The following is a 25,427-nucleotide window of genomic DNA, read 5'->3' on the forward strand; positions in this document are numbered from 1 at the left end:
TGTCTTGGTCACTGACGAATCTGCTAACTCAGTGTGTGTGTGTGTGTGTACATACACACAATTATATATATACATATACAACATATGTGGATATATAAATATATGGAGGAAGTTAATGAAGGACTAAACTGCCAGAATTGAGAACCTCTGAGACAGTTACAGTATTTGGGCACGGTCCTATTGGAGAAGATAAACATGACGCAGGACGTCTTCATCTCAAAAGGATTCCGTCCCCCTAATGTCAAAAGTCCTGTGAGTCCTGCTTCTGCTTTCACGCAGTTGGCACTAACCCTGCTGTCCAACAGTTCTGACTTCCAGTTCCACGTCAGAGGGTGGCCGTCACCTCCCACATAGACACAGGCATAGTATGCTCTCTCCCTGAGAAGAAGTGACCAACAAGTCACACAGATTTCAGCTAGAAGGTGGCAGCGCAGGTGCAATCGGTGCTTTCACTGGAACACCTTTTCCATCTACTCCACGGCGTGGCCGCGCAGATGCGAGGGGAAGAGGGTCTACACCTGGAATTCTTAGCCGCCCTACCGCCATTCACATTCCCTCCAGCTGCAAGTATTTACTGCCCATGGCTATTTTAAGGGTAGGTCTTTAATTTTATAAGGAGCCGGCCTCCTTGTCCCCGCCCCCAAATATCCTTCAGTGAAGACACGAGTGACCTTTCTGAGAGGGGGCAAGGGGCACCAACAAGCCCACCTCCCCTCTCTTCGGCCAGGTAGAAAGCAGGTTTTTCCACCTGAGGTTCCAGAGCTCTCACCTGCCCACCAGCCGCTGAGCCTCTCTAGGCCACCGCCACCAGCTGGCCCCAGAGGCCGAGCCGCACGGAGCCGCCGCAGCCTGTCCCGGCAACCTGCGCTCGGGGCTTGGAGACGGAGCATGCGTAGTTCTGTGGTTGGCGCGTGCGCTGCTCAAAATCCGCTTCTCCGGGTTTTAGCGAGGGTCTCAGCCCTGAAAGCTTTTGGCCCAGACCGAAAAGGGCCAGGGGGCGGAGCTTATTTAGCATCAGTCTCAGCAAATGTGTTGAAACCAAAGAATTTAGCATCAAATGGACTTGTTAGGGCACAGTATCTGCCTCATGGCCCGCGTTTAGGAGACATTTATTGAATGAATCACACAGCAGTCAATAGTTCGCGGTAGTCTTCCGTCCTCCCAGACTTGACCAATCACAAGGCGCGGTTCGTTTTCAGCGCCGGTTCCTCGCCGCCTTTTTACGTGTGCCTTCAAAACCAGGAGAAAAGGATTGGACTACCACCACTTCCCCGCATCGCACTGGAAAGTGGACATGCGCAGTGCGAGCGGGCCACATCACAAAGCTTTTGCCCTCAGCTCTTTGTAGGGGGAGGTCTACGGGGAGATTAGGAGTCCGCCAACACTTGCTGTCCTCAAAGTGGATAATTTTGGCGCTCTCTCCCCATCCTGTTTCTTAGTTGGAGGACAAAACTTTCATTCTCTTGTAGCATTCAAAATAATTATGGAGGGAATTATGTTAATCGCTATTTTAGAGTTTATCTGGTATTGTGAAAGCCACCTTTACTTTCCAACCGTTTTTATAATGTAATTCTTGTGTTAGTAACTCCGGTATCAAGAAGCTCTGTACCACAAAAAAGTTGGGTTTTCTTTTTCTCTCGATTACCTCTGCTGTCTAGCACTATGGGTAATGGAGATTCGTTACCTGCCAATCATATTCACTGCGTTCCTAGTCTGAATAGCCAGCCTTGGTCGCCATTTTTGTTTTGGGCTGTCCTTGAGAAATGAACGGTGGCCATTTTTCTTTCGGGCAGATCCTTCTCGCTATTTAGGCCCCTCACCCAGTGTGTCGCAGCCATCTTAACTCCTGGTTATGGCTTCAAGGCGACAGTGAGGCTGCCCAAATCATCTTGTGTTTGGGCAGCGGCAGCTTCCCCTCCCCACCCCCACCCCACAACGCGCGGGGAGACCCTGGGAAAGGGGAAGTAAGGCCGAAGGTTGAATCCCCAAAGCACCTGAAGGTGGGCTTCAGAGCCTGCTGTCTGTGTAGTCTAAGTTTGCTCAGCCAAGTACTTCTCCACCAGTGACCCTGGACAGTAACAAAACTAATAAAAGCCCGAACCCAAACCCTGCCACCATCATAGGTAAGAACATGGAACTCCTGACAACCTGAGATGGTCCTTCACTTGCACTGAACTATTTGCTCATCTCCTCTCCCCCTCTGTTTTTTTTTCTTTCCTTTGATTTTTGAGCCTTTTCTGAATTCTTTTTCCTGTGCTTCCACCTTTTTCTCGTTTTTTTCAAAGTGCTAAAGAGTTGTTAACAGAGGGTGCAAGAAACCTGGGCTTGAAAGTGAAAGTATTACTCTGGGTAATTTTTTGGTTTTTTCTTTAGGACAAAATCAGTGAATGGGCCAGGTATTTGTATCAAACTATGGCTGCCGACCACGATTTATACAAATACAGTCTCAGACATTTTTAGGTTGTGACATAAATACGGATTGTGTTTGTATATACTGCCCGTTCATTTGTTCGTTGGATTTACTGAGTACCTAATGTGTGCTAGACCATCAAGATTCTGCGGTAAACCAAACAAACAACCCCTCTCTCTCATGGAATTTACATTCCAACTGACCTCGACAGCTACTAGGTTGCAGCAAGTCACAATATTCTATGGTTCTTGAACCACAAGACTGACAACAAGTATCCCCTGGCTTCTTTCTCAGTATCCTCACGTTTGTTTGTTTTTTCCATACTAGGGGTAAATTGTATTGACACTTGTTTCTTGGGACCTAGATACCCCCATATTTGAAGACCAGTTGACTAATTTGATGATCAATATTCAAGGTTTAGGGTTTTGCTCAAAGTGTAGTATACTGACTCTCATCACCTGGGAGCCTCTCAGAAACGTTAGTTTCAGACTCCATCCCAAGACCCACTGACTCAGAATCTTTTCTAGGGAGTGCACCTTAAAGTTCAAGGAGCATTAATTCGGGGCATCAACTATAGACTGTCTCTTGTAAACCTATGGTTCTTAAACAGTTCACAATGTATTGTTAGTTTATTCCGTGTTTTACATGCATCGGATATGTGACATATTTTCCTTTGCTTTTAGTTATCAGTTTGATGTCCGAATGCCAATTTAGCATTCTAAAAAGCTGAGAATTTGTCATTCTGGTATATTATGTAACTGTTGCCATGGCAACACCTGTGTGCACATTTTTCCTCTGTGCATATTTTTACTTTTAATTTATTAGAAGTTGAATTCAAAAGCCTGCATGTGTTCAGTAGTTCAGTATTGATTTGGAAAACCCTGGGCCATGCTTGACCAGTTTTTGTGGCATCTTGCTCTCTTCTGTCTTTTCAATGAGAAATCTAAATCTCATTTGTCTCAGGAATTCTCAATCCTAGCTGCTCCTGAAAATCACTTGGAAGATGGGGTGGGGACAGCATTAAAAAAAAAAAAAAAAGACTGTAGGCCACTATCTGCAGAATATTAGACCCTGTGGATGGAATTTAGGAACCAATAAGGTGTTTGAGAAAACAGCAAATTACTTTTATGTTTTTCACATGCTGTATTTAGATTTTTGTCTCCCAGATAGATTTACTTAAATTAATTAGGACTTTGAAGGCATTGGAGAGAATTGGACTGGAAATGTGGTGAACCAGCTTCCCAAGAACCAGTCAACTTATCATTTATTCTGTGTGCTTAGCAATTTGTCCAGTCTTTCTGGCTTGTCCTTTTTCCACCTGTTAATTGGGAAAAGAATGAAGGTTAAAAAAAAATATTTTTATTTATTTGTTTAATTTTTTTTTTTTTATCAGAGCGCATAAGGAAGGGAGAGGGTTAAAGAATCTTAAGCAGGCTCCAAGCTCAGAGCGCACCCTGACAAGATCAGGACCTGAGCCAAAATAAAAGAGTCAGTGCTCAACAGACTGAGCTACCCAGGTGCTCCAATGTGTTGTTTTTTATTTAGCCTCCTGGGAGTTTTCAAAATGTAGCAAATACTTCTGTGTGTGTATGGAAGTATTCTTTAAGTGCAATATGTATTGCTTTTGATTTTCACATATGGTGTCTTGTGTGTGCCAGTAGAGCATAGGGGGCAAGGAAATGAACTTAAAAGTGACCTTCAGAGTCACACCCCAGGGTTCAAATCCTAGCTCTTCCACCAGCTACTAGCTGTGTGACCTTGAGCAGATTACTTAACATTCTGCTTCAGGCTTCTCATCTGTAAACTAGGGTTGAAGTGAGAGTTAGATACGTTAGTATCAAAAAAGTGCTTAAAACAATGTCTGGCACGTGATCACAGCTATGTGGATATTAACCGTTGTTATTTATTAAATCTTAGGTTATTAAGGTTTTGTTCATGCATGGAAATCACTAAGGGAAAAAGTTCCATGACTTTTGGATATTCACCTGTTTGGAAGAGATGGTGGTGATCTAAACAGAATGTACTAGGAATATGAATTTTTTTTTTAATGGTCTTTTTCTTTTTCAACAGCCTTATTGAGAAATATAGGCATATCTTTAATGTGCTTTGCAGATACTGTGTTTTTTACAAATTGAAGGTTCAGTGCAACCCTGCACTGTGCAAGTCTATTGGTGCTATTTTTCTAACAGCATTTGTTTGCCTCATGTCTTTATGTCACATTTTGATAATTCTCACAATATTTCAAACGTTTTCATTATATTTGTTATGGTACTTTGTGATCAGTGATTTCAACTGCTGAAAGCTCAGGTGATCGTTAGCATTTTTTAGTAATAAAGCCTTATTTAATTTACATTGTTTTTAATGTACATTGTTTTTTTTTTTAGGTATAATGCTGTGACACACTTAATAGAATAGTATAGTTTAAATATCAGTCTTACATGCACTGGGGAACCAAAAATTTATATGACTTGTTTCATTGTGATAATCACTTTTTTGTGTTGGTGTGGGGCTGAACGAGGAATATCACCATGTTATATCTGTAATTGTCATACAGTAAACTGCACATATATAAAGTATATAGTTTGATACGCTTGACATGTATATACTGGTCAAACCATCACCATAGTCAAGGTAATGAATATATCCATCATTCCCCCGAATTTCCTTTTGCTGTTTTATAATCCTTCTGGTAACTTTCTTTCAGGCAACCACTCATCCGTTCTCTGTTACTATAGATAACTTTGCATTTTGTAGTTTATCTAAAAGGAATCGTATAGTACATGATCTTTTTTGGTGGGAGTTATGGGAGTGTCTGGTTACTTTTCATGATTTAGAGTCTTCTTTGTTGCAAGTATCAATAATTCATTTCTTTTTAATTGCTAGGTAGTATCTTGCTAGATGTACCGTAATTGGTTTACACGTTTAACAGTTGAAGGGCATTTAGGCTTTTATTTTCACAGTACTCCTTTTCACATTGCTTTGTTCCTCTCTAGCTTATTTGAATTGGAAAAAAAAAAAGTCTAATTATTTGGTGGCCATGCCTTCTGTGTATACTGAAACCAGGAGGTAACTGGTAAAATGTGTAAATGTGTATGTATTGGGAGGTTTTACCTGTGTGTTTGGTAGTTTATGGGTGAATGTTTTCTGAGTGAAAATTTGCTTTTTTAAAATACAAAATGCATGTATTGACTTTTTAGTTATTGTATTTCTTGATGTGTACATGCCTAAACATTTTAAGCTGTGTTAAATCTTTAAGACCTACTACTTGTATATTATCTTTTGGAGATTGAAAACGATAACGGATGCATACTAAGAACCTACTCATTAGGCAACAAAGTAGAAATGTAAATGGAGAATACCACTCATTTAGTGTTGGTGTAGGTACATTTCTAAAGTCTGCTTCTGGGGTGCCTCGGTGGCTCAGTCAGTTAAGCCTCCGACTCTTGATTTTGGCTCAGGTCATGATCTCACAAGCCCATGGTTTGTGGGCTCAGCACTAAGCATGGAGCCTGCTTGGGATTCTCTCTCTCCCCCTTTCTCTCTGTACCCCCTCTGCTTGTGCTCTGTCTCAAAATAAATAAATAAATATTTAAAAAAAAAGTCTTTGCTTCTGTTATAGACAAGCAGTGCCTCCTGATTAATATTGACATTTTGTGCTTGAATAAATCAGAGCTGGTAACTAAAATTGGATTTGACTTAGGTTAGTTATAGGATAATATATAGAATATTGCTGTTATGATGTCTCGGACATTTAATTTCATTTGTGTCACTATTTTTATTTCTCTAGTTAGAATTTTTTGTTTTGCAATTTAAAAAAATATTTTATATTTGCATATGGTAAAATTCATTCTTTTTGGTATACACTTTCATGAATTTTGACCAGTGCACTGAGTTTTATAACCACTGTGTCAGTCAGACTGCTGGACAGTACCGTCACCACCCCCCCCCCCCAAATTCCCTCCTGCTACTCCCTTGTAGTAACTCTCCCTCCAAATAGCAACTAAAGATCTGTACTCCATCTCTATAGTTTTCACGTCAAAAATATTAGATTTTAAGACAATTATGTTAATGATTTTGGAAGTTATTTTGTATTGTGAAGGTGCTGGAAAACAGTTGTAATCAGAGTGGGGCTTGGGCTATGAAGTGGATTGATCAGGACCTGTCTGTCTGTGCCCTGCAATGTTTATAATGATTATGGTTAACAGAGACTGAGCAAGGAATTGCCAAATACTACATATCAGATCTTATGGAATCTTCATAGGACCCCTGGAGATAGATACTCATTATTATCCCACTTCATAGATAAGAAAACGGGAGACAGAAGAATTGAGTAGCTTGTCTGAGATCACTTGAAGAGGCAGGATTTGACTGCATGTCTGTTTTACTAGAACCTGAAGACCATGTCTGCCTCCATGGACAGGTGCCTGTGTCTTTCTGACAAAGTATTAAATAAAAATTAGATCTTTCCTATTAATGAAGCATTCCATGCCGGGCCCAGTGAGGATTTTCTATGGGCATAGCAGGATATGAGGGGCCCAGATCATGGATCTGGATTAAGGATGTAGAGTGACTGAAAGGTAGGACTGTTCTGTGGAATTATTTTTGGTAGAGGATTTCAATATTTGACCTACATTTAAAGACAAAAAGAAAAAAAGCCCTTATGTTTTTGTCACTTGTATTATCCACTTTTCACTGTTGGAGCTTCCCTGGGTTTTCGTTTTGTTTTCCTTTTTTTACAAGCTGATTTTGGAATTCAAAATGACCATTTGAGTAATAGGAAAAGCTGATTCTTTCTTACACTGAGGTCGCCTCCTTAAGCTTTATCTGAGTGGTCACCAGCAGCATCTTAGTTCATTTGTCAGTTTTCCGTGGTATTTTGTTAAAGTTTGTGATTTTTCCTTGATACTGGTTTTTGCTGTGTGTGTGTGTGTGTGTGTGTGTGTGTGTATTCCAACTTCAGGAGTTCTAGGGCCTTTGTTTTCTGTTTCTGCTCCCCTAGTTAGTGAAATCTTGGTAAGATGAAAAAAGGAAGTATAATAATTTTCTTGATAAAACTTGAAATCCAGAGATTAGAAACCTAAAATTAATTTCTAGTCTTCTTAATCTGGAGTAGTTGCTTTGGTTTATGACACAGGCCAGCAATTCTGAAAGGAAGACAAATGTGAATTTCAGAATGCCTTGGATTTTCCCACAGAATAATCTAGAAGGTCACTGACTTTCTTTATTAGCGTTTATCTCTGCTTTGTATTTAAATGACAGGACAATCATGTGATAATGTTTAATCTACTTCCATTCCCTCCAAATTTTCTTAAGGATCTTAGAATCTTTCCCTCTCTCTGAAAGACATTTACGCACACATATTTTTGGAGGGGTCATGCTCTTTCAAAGTCTCTTCTTTTGAAAAGAATGCCTATTCTCAGGCCCGGGAAAGTGGGCTCAAGAATGCAGAATAGAGGATGTTATTTGTAAGATTTATAATATACATTAACTTCTTGGCATACTCACGTAAATTGTTTTCAGATATTCAGAAAATTGATCTTGTTGGGTATTGTCCTGAAGTTCTTAAAATCAGGCAAATTAAATTAAAAATTCCACTGAACTTGGACTTTAACTGGAAGCTCTGATAGCAAGACTTTTTAACATTATGCTTTAAACCGTAGGCACTGAACTTGTTGCTCACTCTTGAAGGCAACTTTAAGGACCTAGGAAAGTACTTTTTTAAAATGCATACTTGCTGTGTGTGTGTGTGTGTGTGTGTGTGTGTGTGTGCATGCGCACATTTAGTTTTTAATATCAGTAAAGCAAGTCTAGAAAAACCTCACTATGTTCCAGATTTAAAATTGAATGAATATAGAGGCTGATAATATCTTTTCCATTCAAGTGCTTGTTAGAATGTCAGTATTTTAAAAACAAAAAAAAAAAAAATTATGCAGTGAAAAACTCACATTTATGGCCTAAACTTCAACAATACCTCTGATCTGTTGCCCATTATTTTCAAGAGGAAACATTTTGATCTTCTTTTTACAAGTTCATGTGTATTACAAGGTTTTCAACTGAGGCTGGTGATACATTCAACTTAAGTCTTATTTATGTATTGAAATAGGTCCATAGTGCTTTGACCTCCTTTTAAAAAGGCTTAATGTGGGATTTGGGATTTGGGGACAGTAAGGATGCATTAGATAAATAGGTATAAATCTACAAAAATAATTAACAGTCTGTAGCCCTTATTTAGTAACATTAATAGGCTCAAGTCAGCACACTTTTGATGTATACCTGTGCCCTGCACGAGGTATCAAGACAGGGTTGGACCTTGTCCTCAGGACACTTTTGGTCAGGCAGAGGAGACAGACTGAGGATCAGAGTTATGTGTAATTCGCTGAGCTAAGTGTGAGAGTAATGGTGGTGTAAGGTGCAGATGTGGCTCAAAAAGAGAGTGATTCATTCTGGAGATTTGTGGAGGCCTCCAAGGAGCAGGTGGTGTCTGAGTTGGGTTTCAGAAGATAACTCCTCTAGGACTGCCTGTGTGGGTGAAGGTGGGGAGGGCTGGAGCTGCATGTTCAAGGACACATGATGGAGTTGGCTGTGTGGGGCCACTGAAGCTGTGAAGTTGCCTGAGCCGTGGGATAGAGGGGTGGGCAGAGGGCCGGTGACAGTGTGGGAGATGCCAGCACACAGTTCTGCTCAGTTACCTCTAGTGATGGCTTCGGGGATGGAGAAGTATAAAGAGGGAAACAGGAGGTACTTTAAAAGGCTGCGGTTGTGGCGACCTTCAGGATAACCAGCTCTTTGGGGTCTGGGACTTCCTGGCATCACCAAGTCGTGATTTTTCCTTCTTGTGGGAGGCAGACGGCTCCGCCTTTGACTGTCATCTGTTCTTCCCAGATGATGGGCTCTTTGCCTCCAGTCAGAGAAAAGAGCAGAGTGTGTGCTTTCCCCAGCTTCCCTGGTAAATGGTCTTTTTGCATTTAGACTTGATGCTTCTCAGCTTCTGTGAAAGAATACTGAGAGACACGGGGGGGGGGCCCCCCCGACTCCCCAAAGGAGGTAAGAGTCATGATTGGTTGTCGCACAGTGATTGTGAAGGTATAAATAATAGAAGGGATAAGGAAACTCTTTCACCTCTGTTTCCCACTACCTTGTTGGACCTGCAGATTTGGCTGGAAGACAGGAACATCTTGCTCTTGAGTGTCCCTTTCCCTGTTTTTCTATTGGATTGTTCAATTTCGGATTGTTGTCTTTTGATGATTATGTGTCTTGTAAATATCTTGTCCCAGTTTGTCACCCCCCCCCATGTCTTTATGGTGTATTTTGATGAACAGAAGTTTTAATTTTTGCAAGCTTTTTATTTCGAAATAATTATAGATTCACAGGCAGAAAAGATGGGGGGGGGGGTCCTGTGTACCCTGGCAAACATTAAAGCCAGAGAATTGACATTGGTACAATGCAGAGTTCTTACATTTAAGCAGTTTTACATGTATTTCTTTAGTTCTGTGCCATTTTATCACATCTGTTCATGTAACCAACACCACAATCAAGGTACAGAACTCCATTGCCGTTGGCTCCTTCCTGCTACCTCTTCATATAAAACCACATACTCCTTCCACATCCTTAATCCCTGGCAACCTCTAATCTGTTTTTCACTTCTATAATTTTTTTATAGGAGTGAAATGTCTATATAATTTTATATAATTTTGTTATTTCAAGGATGTTATATAAATGGAGTCATACATGAAACAACCTTTTTTAGGTTGTCTTTTTTTTTTCACTCAGCATAATTCCCTGAGATCCATCCAAGTTGTTACCTGTATCAACAGTTCATTCTGTTTTATTGCTGACTAATATCTCATGGTATAGCTAGACCACAGTCTGTTTAACCATTCACCCATTGAAGGACATCTGGGTTTCTAGTTTTGGGTTATTATGAATAAAGTTTGCTGCGAACATTTGTATACAGATTTTTTTTTTTTTAGTCTTCCTAGTATTTTTATTTTACACTAAACCACAGCTTTTAAACTTCTGTATACAGATTTTTATGTGAGCCTAGGTTTCATTTCTCTGGGGATAGATTCCTAGGAGTGGTTTTGTGTCATATGGTAAGTGCATATTTAGTATTATAAGAAACCTATCTCTTCTCCATTGTGGCTGTACCACTTTTACAGTCCTACTGGACTGTATGAGAGTGTATGAGAGTGTATGAGAGATACATTTTCTCTGTATCTTCATCAACATTTGGTGTTGATATTTTATTTGGCATTTTGGTAGGTATATGGTGATACCTTATTGGGGTTTTATTTTCATTTCTCTGATGGCTGATGATGTTGAACATCTTTTCACGTACTTATTTGCCATCTGTATATCCTCGTTGGTGAGATAGCTGTTCATGTCTTTTGCCCATTTTCTGACTACATTGTGTTTTTTTACTTGTAAGTTTTGAGAGTTCTTTATATGTTCTAGTTATAAGAGTTGTTGGATTTGTGAATTGCAACTATTTTCATCAGGCTGTAGGGAAGTTTTAATTTTAATATGGCTAGATCTACCATTTTTTTTTCCTTTATGGTTTGTACTTGTTGTGTCCAGTTAAAAAACTCCTCCTATAGGGGTGCCTGGGTGGCTCAGTTAGTTAAATGTCTGACTCTGGATTTTGATTCAGGTCATGATCTCCCAGTTTGTAACATCGAGCCCCATGTCAAGCTGTGTGCGGACTGTATGGAGCCTGCTTGGGATTCTCTCTCTCCCTCTCTCTCTGCTTTTCCCCTCCCCAAATAAATAAATAAGTAAATTTAAAACAAACAAAACAAAAACAAAAACCAACTTCTTTACTTTGAGTTCTTGAAAACTTTTGTAAGAGGTTCTGGTTTTTTACATTTGAGTTTTTAGTCCATCTGTAATTGATTTCTGTGTGTTGTGTGAAATAGTGTGCCAATTTCATCTTTTTTCAAATGGATAAACAGTTGTTCAACCACATTTTATTGAGTGAATGATCTGTCTATTTCCCACTGATGTGCAGTGCCGCTTCTATCATCCATAGATGGTGGGTGGGTTTGTTTCCTTCTAGTCTGTGTGGTCTGTCCCTTTGGCCCGTTTACCCTTTTGCCAGTACAGATTATTTTATTTGCTGTAGCATTGCAATTTCGCTGTATCTAGTTAGACAAACTCCCTCCTTTGTTTTTTCTTCTTTTCTCTCCTCCAAGTATCTTAGTCCTCTTTGCTCTTTATCAGATTCCCTATTCAGGATTGTGCTTAGAACTGTAATAAGTTGGAAGGGCTATTTGATGAGGCCTTACACGTTTCCTATTAAATGTATTCCTAGATATTTTATATTTGTGGGATGCTAGTTTAAAAGATATTTTTTTTTTACTTTTTAAAAAATTTTTTAGAGAGAGAGGCTGAGATGGGGAGAGGAGCAGGGAGAGAGAGAGAGAAAGAGAGAAACTTAAGCAGGCTCTGTGCTCAGCACAGGCCCGATGTAGGGCTTGATCCTATGACCCCCTGGGATCATACCTGAGCCAAAATAAGAGTGGGACGTTCCACTGACTGAGCCAACCTAGGTGCTCCTAAAAGATATTTTGAAATCTACATTTTTTTTCTTTTTTCTTTTTTAAATATAATTTATTGTCATATTGGCTTACATACAACACCCAGTGCTCATCCCTCAATGCCCATCACCTACTTTCTCCTCTCCCCCACCCCCCATCCACTCTCAGTTTGTTCTCTGTATTTAAGAGTCTCTTGTGGTTTGCCTCCCTCCCTGTTTGTAACTATTTTTTTGCTCTTCCCTTCCCCCCATGGTCTTCTGTTAAGTTACTCAAGATCCACATATGAGTGAAAACATATGATATCTGTCCTTCTCTGACTGATTTCACTCAGCATAGTACCTTCCATTTCCATCCATGTTGCTGCAAATGGCATGATTTCATTCTTTCTCATTGCCAAGTAGTATGAAATCTATATTTTCTACCTATTTTAAAGAAATTGCTTTTAATGATTTATTATGAAGCATGTTTGCTACATTTTTTGTAGATGCTTTCATATGATTAAGAACTTTTAAAAAAGTTTATTTAAATATTTAATTTTTTAAAAAATTTTGATGTTTATTTATTTTTGAGAGAGAGACAAAGAGACAGAGACAGAGCATGAGCAGGGCAGGGGTAGAGAGAGAAGGAGACACAGAATCCACTGCAGGCTCTGATCTGTCAGCACAGAGCCTGATGCAGGGCTCAAACTGATGGACCATGAGGTCGTGACCTGAGCCGAAGTCGGATGCTTTACTGACTGAGCCATCCAGGTGCCCCAGTTTATTTATTTATTTAATTTTAGTAATCTCTATACCCAATGTGGGGCTGAAACTCATGATCCTGCAATCAAGAGTTGCCTGCTCTTCTGACTGAGCTGCCCATGTGCTCCTATTATTAAGACATTTCTTGGGGCGCCTGGGTGGCGCAGTCGGTTAAGCGTCCGACTTCGGCCAGGTCACGATCTCGCGGTCAGTGAGTTCGAGCCCCGCGTCAGGCTCTGGGCTGATGGCTCAGAGCCTGGAGCCTGTTTCTGATTCTGTGTCTCCCTCTCTCTCTGCCCCTCCCCCGTTCATGCTCTGTCTCTCTCTGTCCCAAAAATAAAAATAAACGTTGAAAAAAAATTAAAAAAAAAAAAAAGACATTTCTTTTCTCAGATTTCTACTGTTCTTTATTTTTTCCTACTCCTATTAAAATGACCTTGTGTTGTTTTTTTTTCCTACATTAATTTTTTATTATGGTGATTTTTCTAGTGTTAAACCGACCTTGCACTCTTCTGATAAACTTCACTTGGTTCTGGTGTAGTTTTCATATGTTAGATTCAGTTGCTTCTATTCAGGTTTCTTGCCTCTATGTTCAGGTGTAGAATTGGCTGTGATTTTCATTTCTTATACTTCCCTTGTCGGGCTTTGCTGTCAGGACTTCATAAAATGAGTTGTGGAGGGGAGCAGCTTCCCTCTTCTTCTTGAATTTGTAAACTGGTATTATTTGTTCCTTGAACTGCTGTTGGATTTTGGATTACAAAGCAAAGGTTTTGAAATGGAAGAGACATGAGTCTACCTGTGTAACAGCCTCATCCTACTGAGGCAGAAAGAATGAAATGCTGAGGCTCAAACCCAGAGGGTACAGTCCTGTGTATCATGACTCAACCATTTCATCATTTCAGAAATCTTATAGTTAAGGCAGCAGCCATTTTGTTACCTTCACACTGAAGTCCATGCAAATCCATGTAAGAGAGGCTTGGAAAATATTCCATTAACCTGACAAACTTGTTTCCTTAAGTTTCTAGCCTTATCTGATTAAGTTGCAGAACTGAGGGGGAAAGGTAGCCTTGGAAGACAGGCACTCTGACAGCTCAAGGAAAGCCTAGATCTGCCAGAAACTTCACTGGCTCCATTGTTGAGTAGCAGCTCAGAGGGGCATTAATACGGCTATTGCCCAGTGTGATGATAGGTGGTAACTATCTTCTGAATATCAAAAAAATAATCAATATGTGGCATTTTTTTTATGAAAGTCATAAAGATTCAATATACTCTTTGGAAAATTTCTCTAAAAACAGCAAAAATAAAATGGTTGGGCGTATAAATGTCTTAGCTCCATTATCTGGAGTATTTCTTCATTCAGTAGACATTTCTTGAGCGCCCTCTAGTGTCAGGCAGTGCTCTGAGGGCTGTTTACCTTTAAGAACCTGTTTCTACCAGGATGGTAAGTGTGCTTTTACCATATTTGGGAATTAGCAGACTGCTTCAGTTCACCGTTTAGTTCATTTCTAGCACTTGTCTCTAATGATAATGAAACAAAAGAAATACATCTTCATTATCTGAAATGACTTCAGCGGATATGCAGGCTCAGTGTCTGTGCACTTGGCTATCCAGATGTGTTATGGGCTTTATGTTGATGAACTTTATTTTTTGTTTATGAAGATATATGCCATGTTACATAGCACAATGGTAAATTTAATTCAGACCACATTTCCTTACCCATAAACTTCCTTCCTTTCTTCCATTAGCAGGAGAGAACCACTACTCATGTAGCTCTATTTGAATTCATACTCTGTTGGGATTTTTTTTTGCCTTTGTGGGCAATGGAGGTTTGGGAATGTGGTGGGGGGGGGTGGTGGTGGTGGTGGTGGGCTAACAGTCCAGTTAGCAATTGACCTTGGCAGTTCTGCAGATGACAGATGGTGTTAGTTTGCCCTTGGCTGAGTTGACAAGTCTCTTCTCTCGCCCTTGACCCTCAGCTGTGAGACCCTGGACTCATCTCACAAGTATATTTGTTAGGGGAATAGATGGCAGGGCTGGGTAGATCGTTCGTAAGGTCTCTCTTAGTCCTAAAGTTGTGACTTTTGGAGCCTCCAAACATTGTGGAAACAAATGAAAAAAATTATATACACTGAGAGGAAGAATGCTATATCATATTAAAAAATGAATTGAAAATATGCAAAAGGTAAAAATATGAAATAGGTGAAGGGAATTAAGAAAAATATATATGCAAAATGTATTATGTAGTTCCTTTTACGTGTGGCCTATTTTTACATTAGCAGACCATATTGTTTTATACAAAAATATATACTTTTCAGTCCTAGATTCCTACAGATCGTATTTTTGAGATGGGACTTCAATGATACTTTTTGAAGAATCCAGTCCTTAGAAAAATTCAGCTACTCTTGCTTTACTAATAAAAATAAAAAGAAAAAAATAAGCATTTTAAAAAAGAATACTGGAACCTTATTGTGAGTTGAAAAATGTAACCTTCACTGTAACATGGCCTGTAATCTATCTAATGGCAGATATGGTTTGAAAGTCTTGCTGCAGCCTTCAGTGTGGTCTACCTGTCCTTCAGGAAAGGAAGGACATATGGGAAAACCAGAGTACAATTAAAAAATAATTCGATCACATGCTTCAACTTGGTTGGGTACATGCTGACAAAACTCTCTTTCCCTTTTCTCTATCAGCTGAAGACCTTAAGTACCGTCCAGTGAGGGACTCTCTAAATTCTTAGCAGAAGTTATTCAAACTTAATTTAGTGTATTTAAGGGGACTGATTTTGTGTTTATCAGTCTTAAATAATACAAAGATCTACCTAAAGTTTTCAGGATGACTTTGTAAATGTTTCAAACACATGTTCCTGATTCTCTAGGAACTTATTTTTGGAGTTACTAGGTGGATGTCCTTCACAATTTTTCTGAATCACCTGTATTACATCATTCAGAGAATAGAAATGAATAATTAAAGTGATTGGGTTTGGATAAAGATGTTTTTGTCCATTAAAAAAAAATAGAATCAAAGGTTATCAAATTTTGAAAAAAAATTAAAACATCACCATTGACTAAGTAATTGTTAACGCTTATTAAGGGCCCAGTTCATTGGGAGTTTTCATGTCATTTTATTTAATCCTTTTGATAATTTCTGTCCCTATGTTATGGATTGGGAATCTGGGACACAGACATATGTGCATCTCTTGTTATAAAACCCAAGCATTCTCAAACTGCACTGTCTATTATGGTAGCCACTAACCACAGGTATGAAACACTTGTCATGTGGCCAGCTGAATGTGCTGTAAACATAAAATATCCACCTGACTTCAAAGACTTAGTTAAAACACCAAGAATGTGAATATTTTTATATTGATTACATGCTGAAATGATAATGTGTTGGATTTTTAAGTTAAATAAAAATATTATTAAAATTAATTTCCTCTGTTTCCTTTTACTTTTTTATTAACTGCTGCTACTAGAAAATTGGAAAGTACATCTGTGGCTTGCATTCTATTTCTGTTGTACAGTGCTGCTCTAAAACTTCTGTGCACACAATTTAAACAGGCAAACAGTTCCATGTACAAGGCTTATGAGTTATGGCATCCTTTTCACCTCATTCCTTCCTCCAGAGCAGCTTTCTTCAACTTACTCTTCATGTTGGAGCCAAGTTTAGCACTTAACAATTGGTCCATATCACAAACTTCCTTGCTATATTTCTGCTTTATTATTACTGAGGTAGTGGTTGTTGTTATTGTTTTTTTGTTTTTGTTGTTGTTTTTTTATCGATTTTAAGCTTTGCTTCTAATCATTCCCTTAGCATTAAAGGGAGCTTTTGCTTAGGTTAGCCCCTATGCCCCTACCATATAATACACAAATACATATATATTTCCCATCCTCATAATGTCATAAACATAATATTGTTTAGGTCAAGATTCAGTGTTTGTTATCATGACTATAAATGCTAGCCGTAGCTCAGCTGTATATGAAGTACTCTTTTTATTTTCTTGCAGTTTTTGTTTACCCTAGTATCAATAAGTTGCCTAGCTTTCCATGTTCCCATTCTCAATCTCATATTTTCCACCAGTTGTCTAAAATTAATTTTGTGCGCTTGCAGACACTTTTAAAGATGCATCTCCTGGAGACTTGTAAAATGTTGTAGCCTGTGCTGATGGTTCCCTCTTGGTCTAGCCCATGATCTCTGCTTTCGCCAGATCCTGGGATTTCCTCTGCCTTTTGCCTATCTTGGCCTTCCTGTTTCCTGTATCTTCCTATTTCTTGGTTAATTTCCTCATTTGGGTGAAGCACATCTTTAGTAGCTTCCTGAGAAAGGATGCATGGGATTTAAATTTTTTAAGACCTTGCATGTCTAAAAATGCCTCCTCCCCCTCATGTTTAAAATGCAATTGGAGGTTGGAAACAATTTTCTTCAGAATTTTGAAGCTATTTCTCTATTGTCTTTTAGTCTCTGGATTTGGTTTGAGCAGTTTGGAGCCAAATATTTTCTTACCACTGCTTCCACTCACCTCCCACACACTTTGTGTATATATGTGTGTGTGTGTGTGTGTGTGTGTGTGTGTGTGTGTGTGTGTGTGTTATATTTATATATATATTATGTATTGTAAATGTTATACATATATATTACTTATACATATGTATAATATATATATATAATTTTTTGTTCCCAATGCCTGATGTTTTACTGTGATATATGCCCTAATATGAGTTGTTTCCATCCTAACTTTCATGTATGGATCCTCCTGTACTGGTCCTTTAATTTTTAATGTGTTCTTATTTTTCATCTTTTTGATGAAGTTTCTGAAGGACTTGCTGAACTTGATCCTCCAGCACTTGTGTTGTTTTTTATTTCAGCTATCATAATTTTAATTTGTTGTTTTCTGAAATTCTCTTATTTTTTGTTATTGTATGTATTGCTTTTTGGTTGCAATATCTTCTATCTCCCTGATATTAATGATAGTTTCTTAAAAAATGGTTCCCTTTCCCTGCATAGTCTCGGTTTTGGCCAAGTAATTTCTTTTTCTGTTTGTTTTGTTTTCTTTCATGAAAGAGTTGTTCCTTGGATAGCAGGTGATTCCTGGTTGTTTACATGTATTTGAGAGTGGGACTTAAAAAGATTTGGAAGTCAGTTCTCCATACAGATGTGGGGCTTGTGGGTGTGGGCTTCACTTTAGAGCCATCTGTCTAGGTTTTTCCTGAGAGTCCCTGATGTCAGTATTTAGAGATCCTGCCTTTTAGGTTAGTCCAGTTCCCTGAATGGGGAGGTTTTAGTCTATTTGGAGAGGCTAGGCAGGATAGAGGGGTGTACTAGTCAAGGTTCTCTAGAAACTCAAAACCAGTATGAGGTATATGTAAATATTATAGGAATTGGCTCATGCTATTATGGAGACTGAGAAGTCTCATGATATGCTGTCTGCCAGCTGGAGAACAAGGAAAGCCAGTGGTGTAATTCATTCTCCGTGCAAAGGCCTTCGAACCAGGAGTGCTTAAGACTGAGGGCAGGAGAATATGGGTGTCCCAACTCACTCTTCCTGCACCTTTTTATTCTATTTGGGCCTTCAATGGATTAAATGATGCGCACCCACATTTGGGAGGGCCATCTGCTTTAATCAGTGCACCAATTCAAATGCTAGTTTATTCCGGAAACACCCTCACAGACATATCCAGGAATGTCTTACTAGTTATTTGGGCATAGATAACTCAGATAAATTGACACATAAAATTAACCATCATAAGGGGCATGTGGGTTGGGGAAGTTATCAGTAAGTTTCTAAATCTTCCCTTAATTTTCTTTTTTTCAGTAGAGTAACCCCACTTTATGCTGTGCTTGGTGTTTTCCAGACCAGAGATCCTCTGTCTCACCCTCTCCAGAAAGTAATTCTCTAGGTTTCTGCAAGGGTGAGAGAGGGCATTTGCCTGGCTGAGCACAGTAAAGGGTCGTATAACAGTTGACTCTTTTTGTTCTTAAAATTTTTTTTAAATGTTTATTTTTGGCGGGCACCTGGGTGGCTCAGTTGGTTAAACATCCTACTTCGGCTCAGGTCATGATCTCAACGTTCGTGGGTTTGAGCCTCTTGTCGGGCTCTGTGCTGACAGCTCAGAGCCTGGAGCCTACTTCGGATTCTGTCTCCCTCTCCCTGTCCCTCCCCTGCTCGTGCTCTGTCTCTCTCTCTCTCTCTCTCTCTCTCTCTCTCAACAATAAAAAATGTTAAAAAAATTTTTTTTTCAATATTTATTTTTGAGAGAGAGAGAGAGAAAGAGAAAATGAGCAGCAGGGGAGGGGTAGAGAGAGTGGGAGACCAAGAATCCAAATTAGACTCCATGCGGTGTTAGCACAAAGTCTGACACAGGGCTCGAACCTACGAACTGTGATATTCTGAACCGTGAGAACCTGAGCCAAAGTCAGAGGCTCAACCAACTGAGCTACCCAGGCATCCTAGAACAGTTGACTCTTGAACAATGCAGGCTTGAACTGTGCAGGTCCGATTATACATTTTTTTTTTTTTTTGATAAGTACAATACAGTAGTATAAATGTATTTTTACTTCCTTATGATTTTCTTAGTATTCTCTTTTCTCTAGCCTACCTTATTATAAGAATACAATATATAATACATGTAGCATACAAAATATGTGTTAATCAACTATATGATCAGAAAGGCTTCTGGTCAACAGTAGGCTATTAGTAGTTAAGTTTTGGGGGAGTCACAAGTTATACACAGATTTTCTACTGTGTGCGGGGCCGGCGCCCCAACTTCCATGTTGTTGAAGGGTCACTTGTATTTGATTCTTTTGTATTGCCAACGAATGTTCCACTGTACATATATACCACATTTTGTTTATTCATTCATCAATTGATGGACATTTGGGTTGTTTCCATTTTTTGGTTATTGTGAATAATGTTGTGAGCATTCCTGTATGAATTTTTCTGTGGACATATGTTTTTCTTGGGTTCATACTTAGGAAATACTGGATCATATGGCAAGTGTATGTTTAACTTTTGGAAGAATTGCCAAACTGTTTTCCAAAGTGGCTGCAGCTCCCACCAGCCATGATGAGAGTTCTAATTTATCCACATCTTTGTCAACACTTGTTATTATTTGTCTTTTTTACTTGAGCCATGCTAGTGAGTGTAAAGTGGTATGTCCTTATGGTTTTGATTCGTATTTCCTTGATGGCCAATGAGTTTGAACATCTCTTCATATGCTTATTGGCCGTTTGTTTTCTTTGGAGAATTGTCTGTTCAAATCCTTTGTCCACTTTTAAGTTGGGTTATTAGTCTTTCTGTTAATGAGTTGTAAGAGTTATTTATGTATTCTGGACATGAGTCCCTTATCAAATGATTTATAGTTATTTTCTCCCCTTTGGTGGGTTTTCTTTTCATTTTCTTGATAATGTCCTTTGAAGCACAGAAATTTTTAATTTCAAAGACATCTGATAATATCAGCTTTTTGTTGGCAGGGCGTCACTTGTGCCTTTGGTATCTTATCTGTGTTTTCTTCTAAGAGTTTTACGGTTTTAAAGGTGTTACATTTTGGTCTTTCATTGATTTGAAGTTAATTTTTGCATGTAGTGTGATGTAGCGGTCCACCTTTATTCCTTTGTATATGGATATCCATTTGTCCTGGCACCATTTATTGAAAATACTATTTCCCCATTAAATTGTCATGATGTGTATTAAAAATCAATTGACTATAAATGTGTAAGGGTCTATTTCTGGACTCTCAATTTTATTCTATTGATCTTTCTATCCTTATGCTACTATCATCCTGTCTTGATTGTTGTAACTTTGTAGTAAGTTTTCAGATGGGGAAGTGTGAGTCTTCCAACTTCTTTTTCAAGTTTGTTTTGGTGGGGTGCCTGGGTGGTTCAGTTGGTTGGGCGTCTGGCTCTTGATTTTGGCTCAGATTGTCATCTCATAGTTCCTGGGATCAAGCCTCACATCTGGTTGGGATTCTCTCCTCTCTCTCTGCCCCTCCCCTGCTCATGCTGTCTCTCTCAAAATAAATAAATAAACATTAAAAAAGAAAAGCTTGTTTTGGTTATTCAGATCTCTTGTATTTTCGTATGAATTTTTGGATAAACTTGTCAATTTCTATAAAGAATTCAGGGATTTTGATAGAGATTGTGTTGAATCTAGATCAATTCGGGAAGTATTGCTATCTCAGCAGTATTGTCTTCCAGTGCCTGAACATGAGATGTCTGTCCATTTGCTTAAGTTTTTAATTTCATTCAGTAATGTTTTGTGATTTTTGTTGTACAAATCTCCTTATCCTTCTGTTAAATTTTTTATAAGTATTCTTTTTGATGCTTTTGTAAATGGAATTGCTTTCTTTTTATTTTAATGTTTATTTATTTTGATAGTAAGAGAGAGAGGGATGCAAGGAGTAGAGATGGAGAGAGAGGGAGAATCACAAGCAGGTTCCACACTGTCAGCGCAGAGCCTGATGGGGGGCTCAATCCCTTGAACCATGAGATCATGACCTGAGCCGAAATCAAGAATCAGATGCTTAACCAACTGAGCCACCCAGGAGCCCCTGGAATTGTTTTCTTAATTGCATTTGAGGATTATTCATTGCTAGTATATAGAAATATACCTGCTTTAAAAAATTTTTTATTTGTTGATAATTTTTTAGTAATCTCTGTACCAAAGTGGGACTCAAACCGACTGAGCCACCGAGGCGCCCTATACTTCTATTTTTTTTTTTTAATATTTTAACGTTTATTTATTTTTTTGAGACAGAGAGAGACAGAGCATGAACAGGGGAGGGGCAGAGAGAGAGAGGGAGACACAGAATCTGAAACAGGCTCCAGGCTCTGAGCAGTCAGCACAGAGCCGGACACGGGGCTCAAACTCACGGACCGCGAGATTGTGACCTGAGCCGAAGTCAGATGCTTAACCGACTGAGCCACCCAGGCGCCCCTAAGCTTCTATTTTTTTAATAAAGAGATGTGAAGCATTGATATTAATTCTTTAAACATTTGGTAGAATCCATCTGAGTCTGTGCTTTCCTTTGTTAGTGGTTTTTAAGTTACTAATTTAATGTATTTTTAGGACCAGTTATAAGTAAACATTTAAATTGCAAATACTTATTGATATTTGATTATTCAGTCTTCCTTTCTCATTTATATTACCAAATAGAAAAAGATGTTTATACACCTACTTACCACTTTTTCTTTTCCATTAAAGGTCTGTAATTACTCTGGAATCAGTAAACCATGGCGTCAAAGAAATTTGCTGTTAAAGTAAGTAGCGTTTAATAGCCTTCTCTAAAATGGTTAATCATTTGCTAATATAACTGAGTTCAGTGTGCACTGACAATTGAAGCCCTGAACTTTCCTTCTCCTCTTTAAATTAGGGATTTTACTGACAAGTTTAGGTGATTGAAGATTTGCATGTTAAGAATGAGATGGAGGGGGGCAGCACAGACACTAAAATTGGAACGATGCAGAGAAGGTTAGCACGACCCCTGAACAAGGATAACATGCAAATTCATGAAGCTTCTTCATTTTTAAACTTGCTCTCCCTTGAGAAAAAAATTAAAAATGAGATAGAGGAGAAAATGAATAGTTCATGTGGTTATGAGAGTTGCTTAAAATCTAGGTAAATGCCTTTTGGTCATAACTTTGTCCTTAATGTTGAAAATTGTTATTCACGTTTGTATATCTGTGACATGATTTTTGATTATGACAAAGCAGATGAAAATAAAGAGGTAGGCAGCAAATGCTGCAGGTGGGTGAATGCCTGTACAGAGGTCTCTTGCCTGGCCGTTCTGTGTTGTTTTATTTTTGTAAGTTTCTCTTCTGTCTCTCTTGATGGCTGGGGCTGAGACCTCAAGTGTGGGGGGATGAGGGAACCGTGTGTGAGGGGTGGTAGGGAAGGAGAGGGGAAGAAGTGATAGTATAAGGTCTCTGAGATGCCTTCACCTGTGTTGGCTGTTTAGGACATCTTTTCTATACTAGTGTTACATTTAGTGCATTCAAAACACCAAAACAGGGGCATGTGGGTGACTCAGTCGGTTAAGCATCTGACTCTTGATTTCAGCTCAGGTCATGATGTCACGGTTCGTGAGTTCAAACCTCACAACAGGCTCTGTGCTGACAGTGCAGAGCCTGCTTGGGATTCTCTCTGCCCCTCCAGCGCACGTACATTCTCTCTCGCAAAATAAATAAATAAACTTAAAAACAAAAACACCAGAACAGACAAATTACAGTAGTTAGCCAGGTCAGATACTACTTAATATTGTAATTATATATTATTTTTATCAGGTCATGGCTTATTAGATTTACAACATATTTATACATTTCACTGCTTACAATTATTTCTTGTATCTATGTGTTCTGTAGTATTTCTTTTTATGAGAGATTGTTAAGTGGTGAACTTTCCCTGTTTGTCTAAGAATGTATTTTTTGTCTTAACTCTAGAAAGTTGGTTATAGAAATCTAGGTTGAGCATTATTTGTCCTCAGCACTTGGGAGATATTTTGCCATTGTCTTCTGGAATCTGTTATTGCAACTGAGAAACACTGTAGATACTGACTGATATTTAAAACCACCTTATAACTTAGTGGCTTAAAACACAAGCCATTTCATTCTTACTATTCCAGGTTGCCCAGTATCATTTGGGTCATTTCTCTTTTTGATGATGGCTGGGGCTGCAGTTATCTGGGGACTCCGTTCAGCTGGAACATCAAGCATTATGTACTCACATTGCTGTCAGCTGATACCGTGGTTGGGCTCTCACCTGGGGCTGTTAATTGCTGCCCTTCATTCTCATTCACATGGCTACTCTGTGTGGCTTGGGCACCAACTAGCATGGTGGCTGAGTTTTGAGGGATGGTGTCCCAGAGCAAGAGTTTCTAGAAGACAGAAGTATAATTTAACAGTTCTTTGAAGGCCTGGGCTCAAAAGTCTCAGGTGGCACTTATGCTGTATTCCGTTGGTCAGCACACCCAAAGGGCCCAGCCCAAGGATAGTAGCAGCTTTTGATGCAAGAAGCAGCATATGCTCATAGAGAAAGGAAGAATTGTGGGGGTTCATCTGTGGAAACTAGCCACTACAGAAGTCTGCTGTCTGCCTCATTGTGATTTCTTTCTTGGTTATCAAATTTTTTCTTTCTGGGTCCTCTTTAGATTTTATTTTTGTCTTTGAGGTTTTACAATCTCATTATGAAGTCTGAAGCTTAGGCTTGTTATTTATGTGGTTTGGGAGGCATTGTCCATTCCGACAAATGCTGCTCTGGTAGGCTTGTATGAGTGCTGCTTGGCCATTTGCCTTTTATTGTTTGTCTCTGTGTCCCTACGTTGTGTTCAGAGTGCTTTTTTCTTTTCTTTTTTTTAAAGTTTATTTATTTATTCTGAGAGACAGAGGGATGGGGGTGGGGCAGAGAGAGAGGGAAAAAGAATCCCAAGCAGGCTCCATGCTGTGAGCGTGTGTAGCCCAATGCGGGTCTCAAACCCACGAACTGTGAGATCATGACCTGAGCCCAAATCAAGAGTTGGACACTTCACTGACTAAGCCACCCAGGTGCCCCCAGAGTGCTTTTTATTGGACCTCTTCCAGTTCATTAAAATCTTCTCATCTGTATTTACTTTGCTACTTAATCTGTATTTAATCTACTCTTTAACTTGTTTATTTTTAGTGACTACATTTTTCAGATGAGAATTTGTGTTTGGTTATTTATTTTATTTTAATTTTTTTAATCTTTGTTTATTTTTGAGAGAGAGAGAGACACAGAGAGACAGACAGAGCCCGAGTTGGGGAGGGGCAGAGCAAGATGGAGACACAGAATCCAAAGCAGGCTTTAGGCTCTGAGCTGTCAGCACAGAGCCCAACATGGGACTTAACTCAGGAGCTGTGAGATCATGACCTGAGCTGAAGTCAGATGGTTAACCAACTACTGAGCCACCCAGGTGCCCTGGTTATTTTTTTTTTAATTCAAATTATACCAGTTCTTTTTTTATATATGTATATATACTTGTGCTATTTTAAAAATGTGTTTCTGTATCCTCCTTTTATCTTCTTTATAATTTAAAATTTTTTTTTCAACGTTTATTTATTTTTGGGACAGAGAGAGACAGAGCATGAACGGGGGAGGAGCAGAGAGAGAGGGAGACACAGAATCGGAAACAGGCTCCAGGCTCTGAGCCATCAGCCCAGAGCCTGATGCGGGGCTCGAACTCACAGAGCGCGAGATCGTGACCTGGCTGAAGTCGGACGCTTAACCGACTGTGCCACCCAGGCGCCCCTATAATTTTAAAGTAATTTATTTCAGCCTCTTTTAGATTATTCTGTCACTTCCACTATTATATACTAAGTGCGGAATAAATTGGTGATCAGTGTTCATGTGTGTACTTTTTAATTGCTCATTTTCAGTCACATCCTGCACATGGTCCGTGTGCACGTGCATGCGTGCGCATGTGCGCACACACACACGGTGGAAGGACCTATGAGCCCTGTAGTGCAGCTGAGCACTTCCAAATTTACTTCTGCTGGAGCCACTGGCATTTCAGTGGTTTTGGACCAGGCTTTGTATTAATTTCATGGCTTGGGATTCCACCACCTTGTGGGTAGTACAACTTTGCAACCCACAATGGAGTCTGGCACGAGGTTGGTGTTTTGAGTATTTTCCAGTATTTTCCTTGCTGTTTTCCCTTCCCTTCCCCCTATTGAAGCCCTGGATTGATGGCAAGCTTCCATGTTGCTTCCTTGGTCTGCAGGCAGTGATTTTCTTTT

At 39.2% G+C, this 25,427-nt stretch overlaps 2 protein-coding genes and 1 pseudogene across 4 annotated transcripts in view; 2 read left to right on the top strand and 1 right to left on the bottom strand.

Moving 5' to 3' along the window:
- Window positions 1-1,253, bottom strand: part of MKKS (MKKS centrosomal shuttling protein) — a 29,854-nt gene extending 28,601 nt beyond the window's left edge. For 2 of the 3 annotated variants that reach the window (XM_040447703.1, XM_040447702.1), the window contains exon 1: window positions 770-1,253. The gene's annotated coding sequence lies outside the window, so the exon portion shown is untranslated. The remainder of the gene's footprint in view (window positions 1-769) is intronic. The other variant, XM_040447701.1, reaches the window with a different exon arrangement.
- Window positions 1,254-1,383: 130 nt separating this feature from the next.
- Window positions 1,384-25,427, top strand: part of SLX4IP (SLX4 interacting protein) — a 178,189-nt gene continuing 154,145 nt past the window's right edge. Inside the window, exons 1-2 of the mRNA XM_040447704.1 lie at window positions 1,384-2,123; window positions 21,883-21,938. Coding sequence (XP_040303638.1) covers window positions 21,912-21,938 — 27 coding nt within the window. The 5' untranslated portion in view covers window positions 1,384-2,123; window positions 21,883-21,911. The remainder of the gene's footprint in view (window positions 2,124-21,882; window positions 21,939-25,427) is intronic.
- Window positions 22,111-22,207, top strand: LOC121012602 (uncharacterized; annotated as a pseudogene).

Source organism: Herpailurus yagouaroundi, unplaced genomic scaffold (assembly GCF_014898765.1).
Source record: "Herpailurus yagouaroundi ecotype Mexico unplaced genomic scaffold, PumYag 196, whole genome shotgun sequence".
Classification (NCBI taxonomy): domain Eukaryota; kingdom Metazoa; phylum Chordata; class Mammalia; order Carnivora; family Felidae; genus Herpailurus; species Herpailurus yagouaroundi.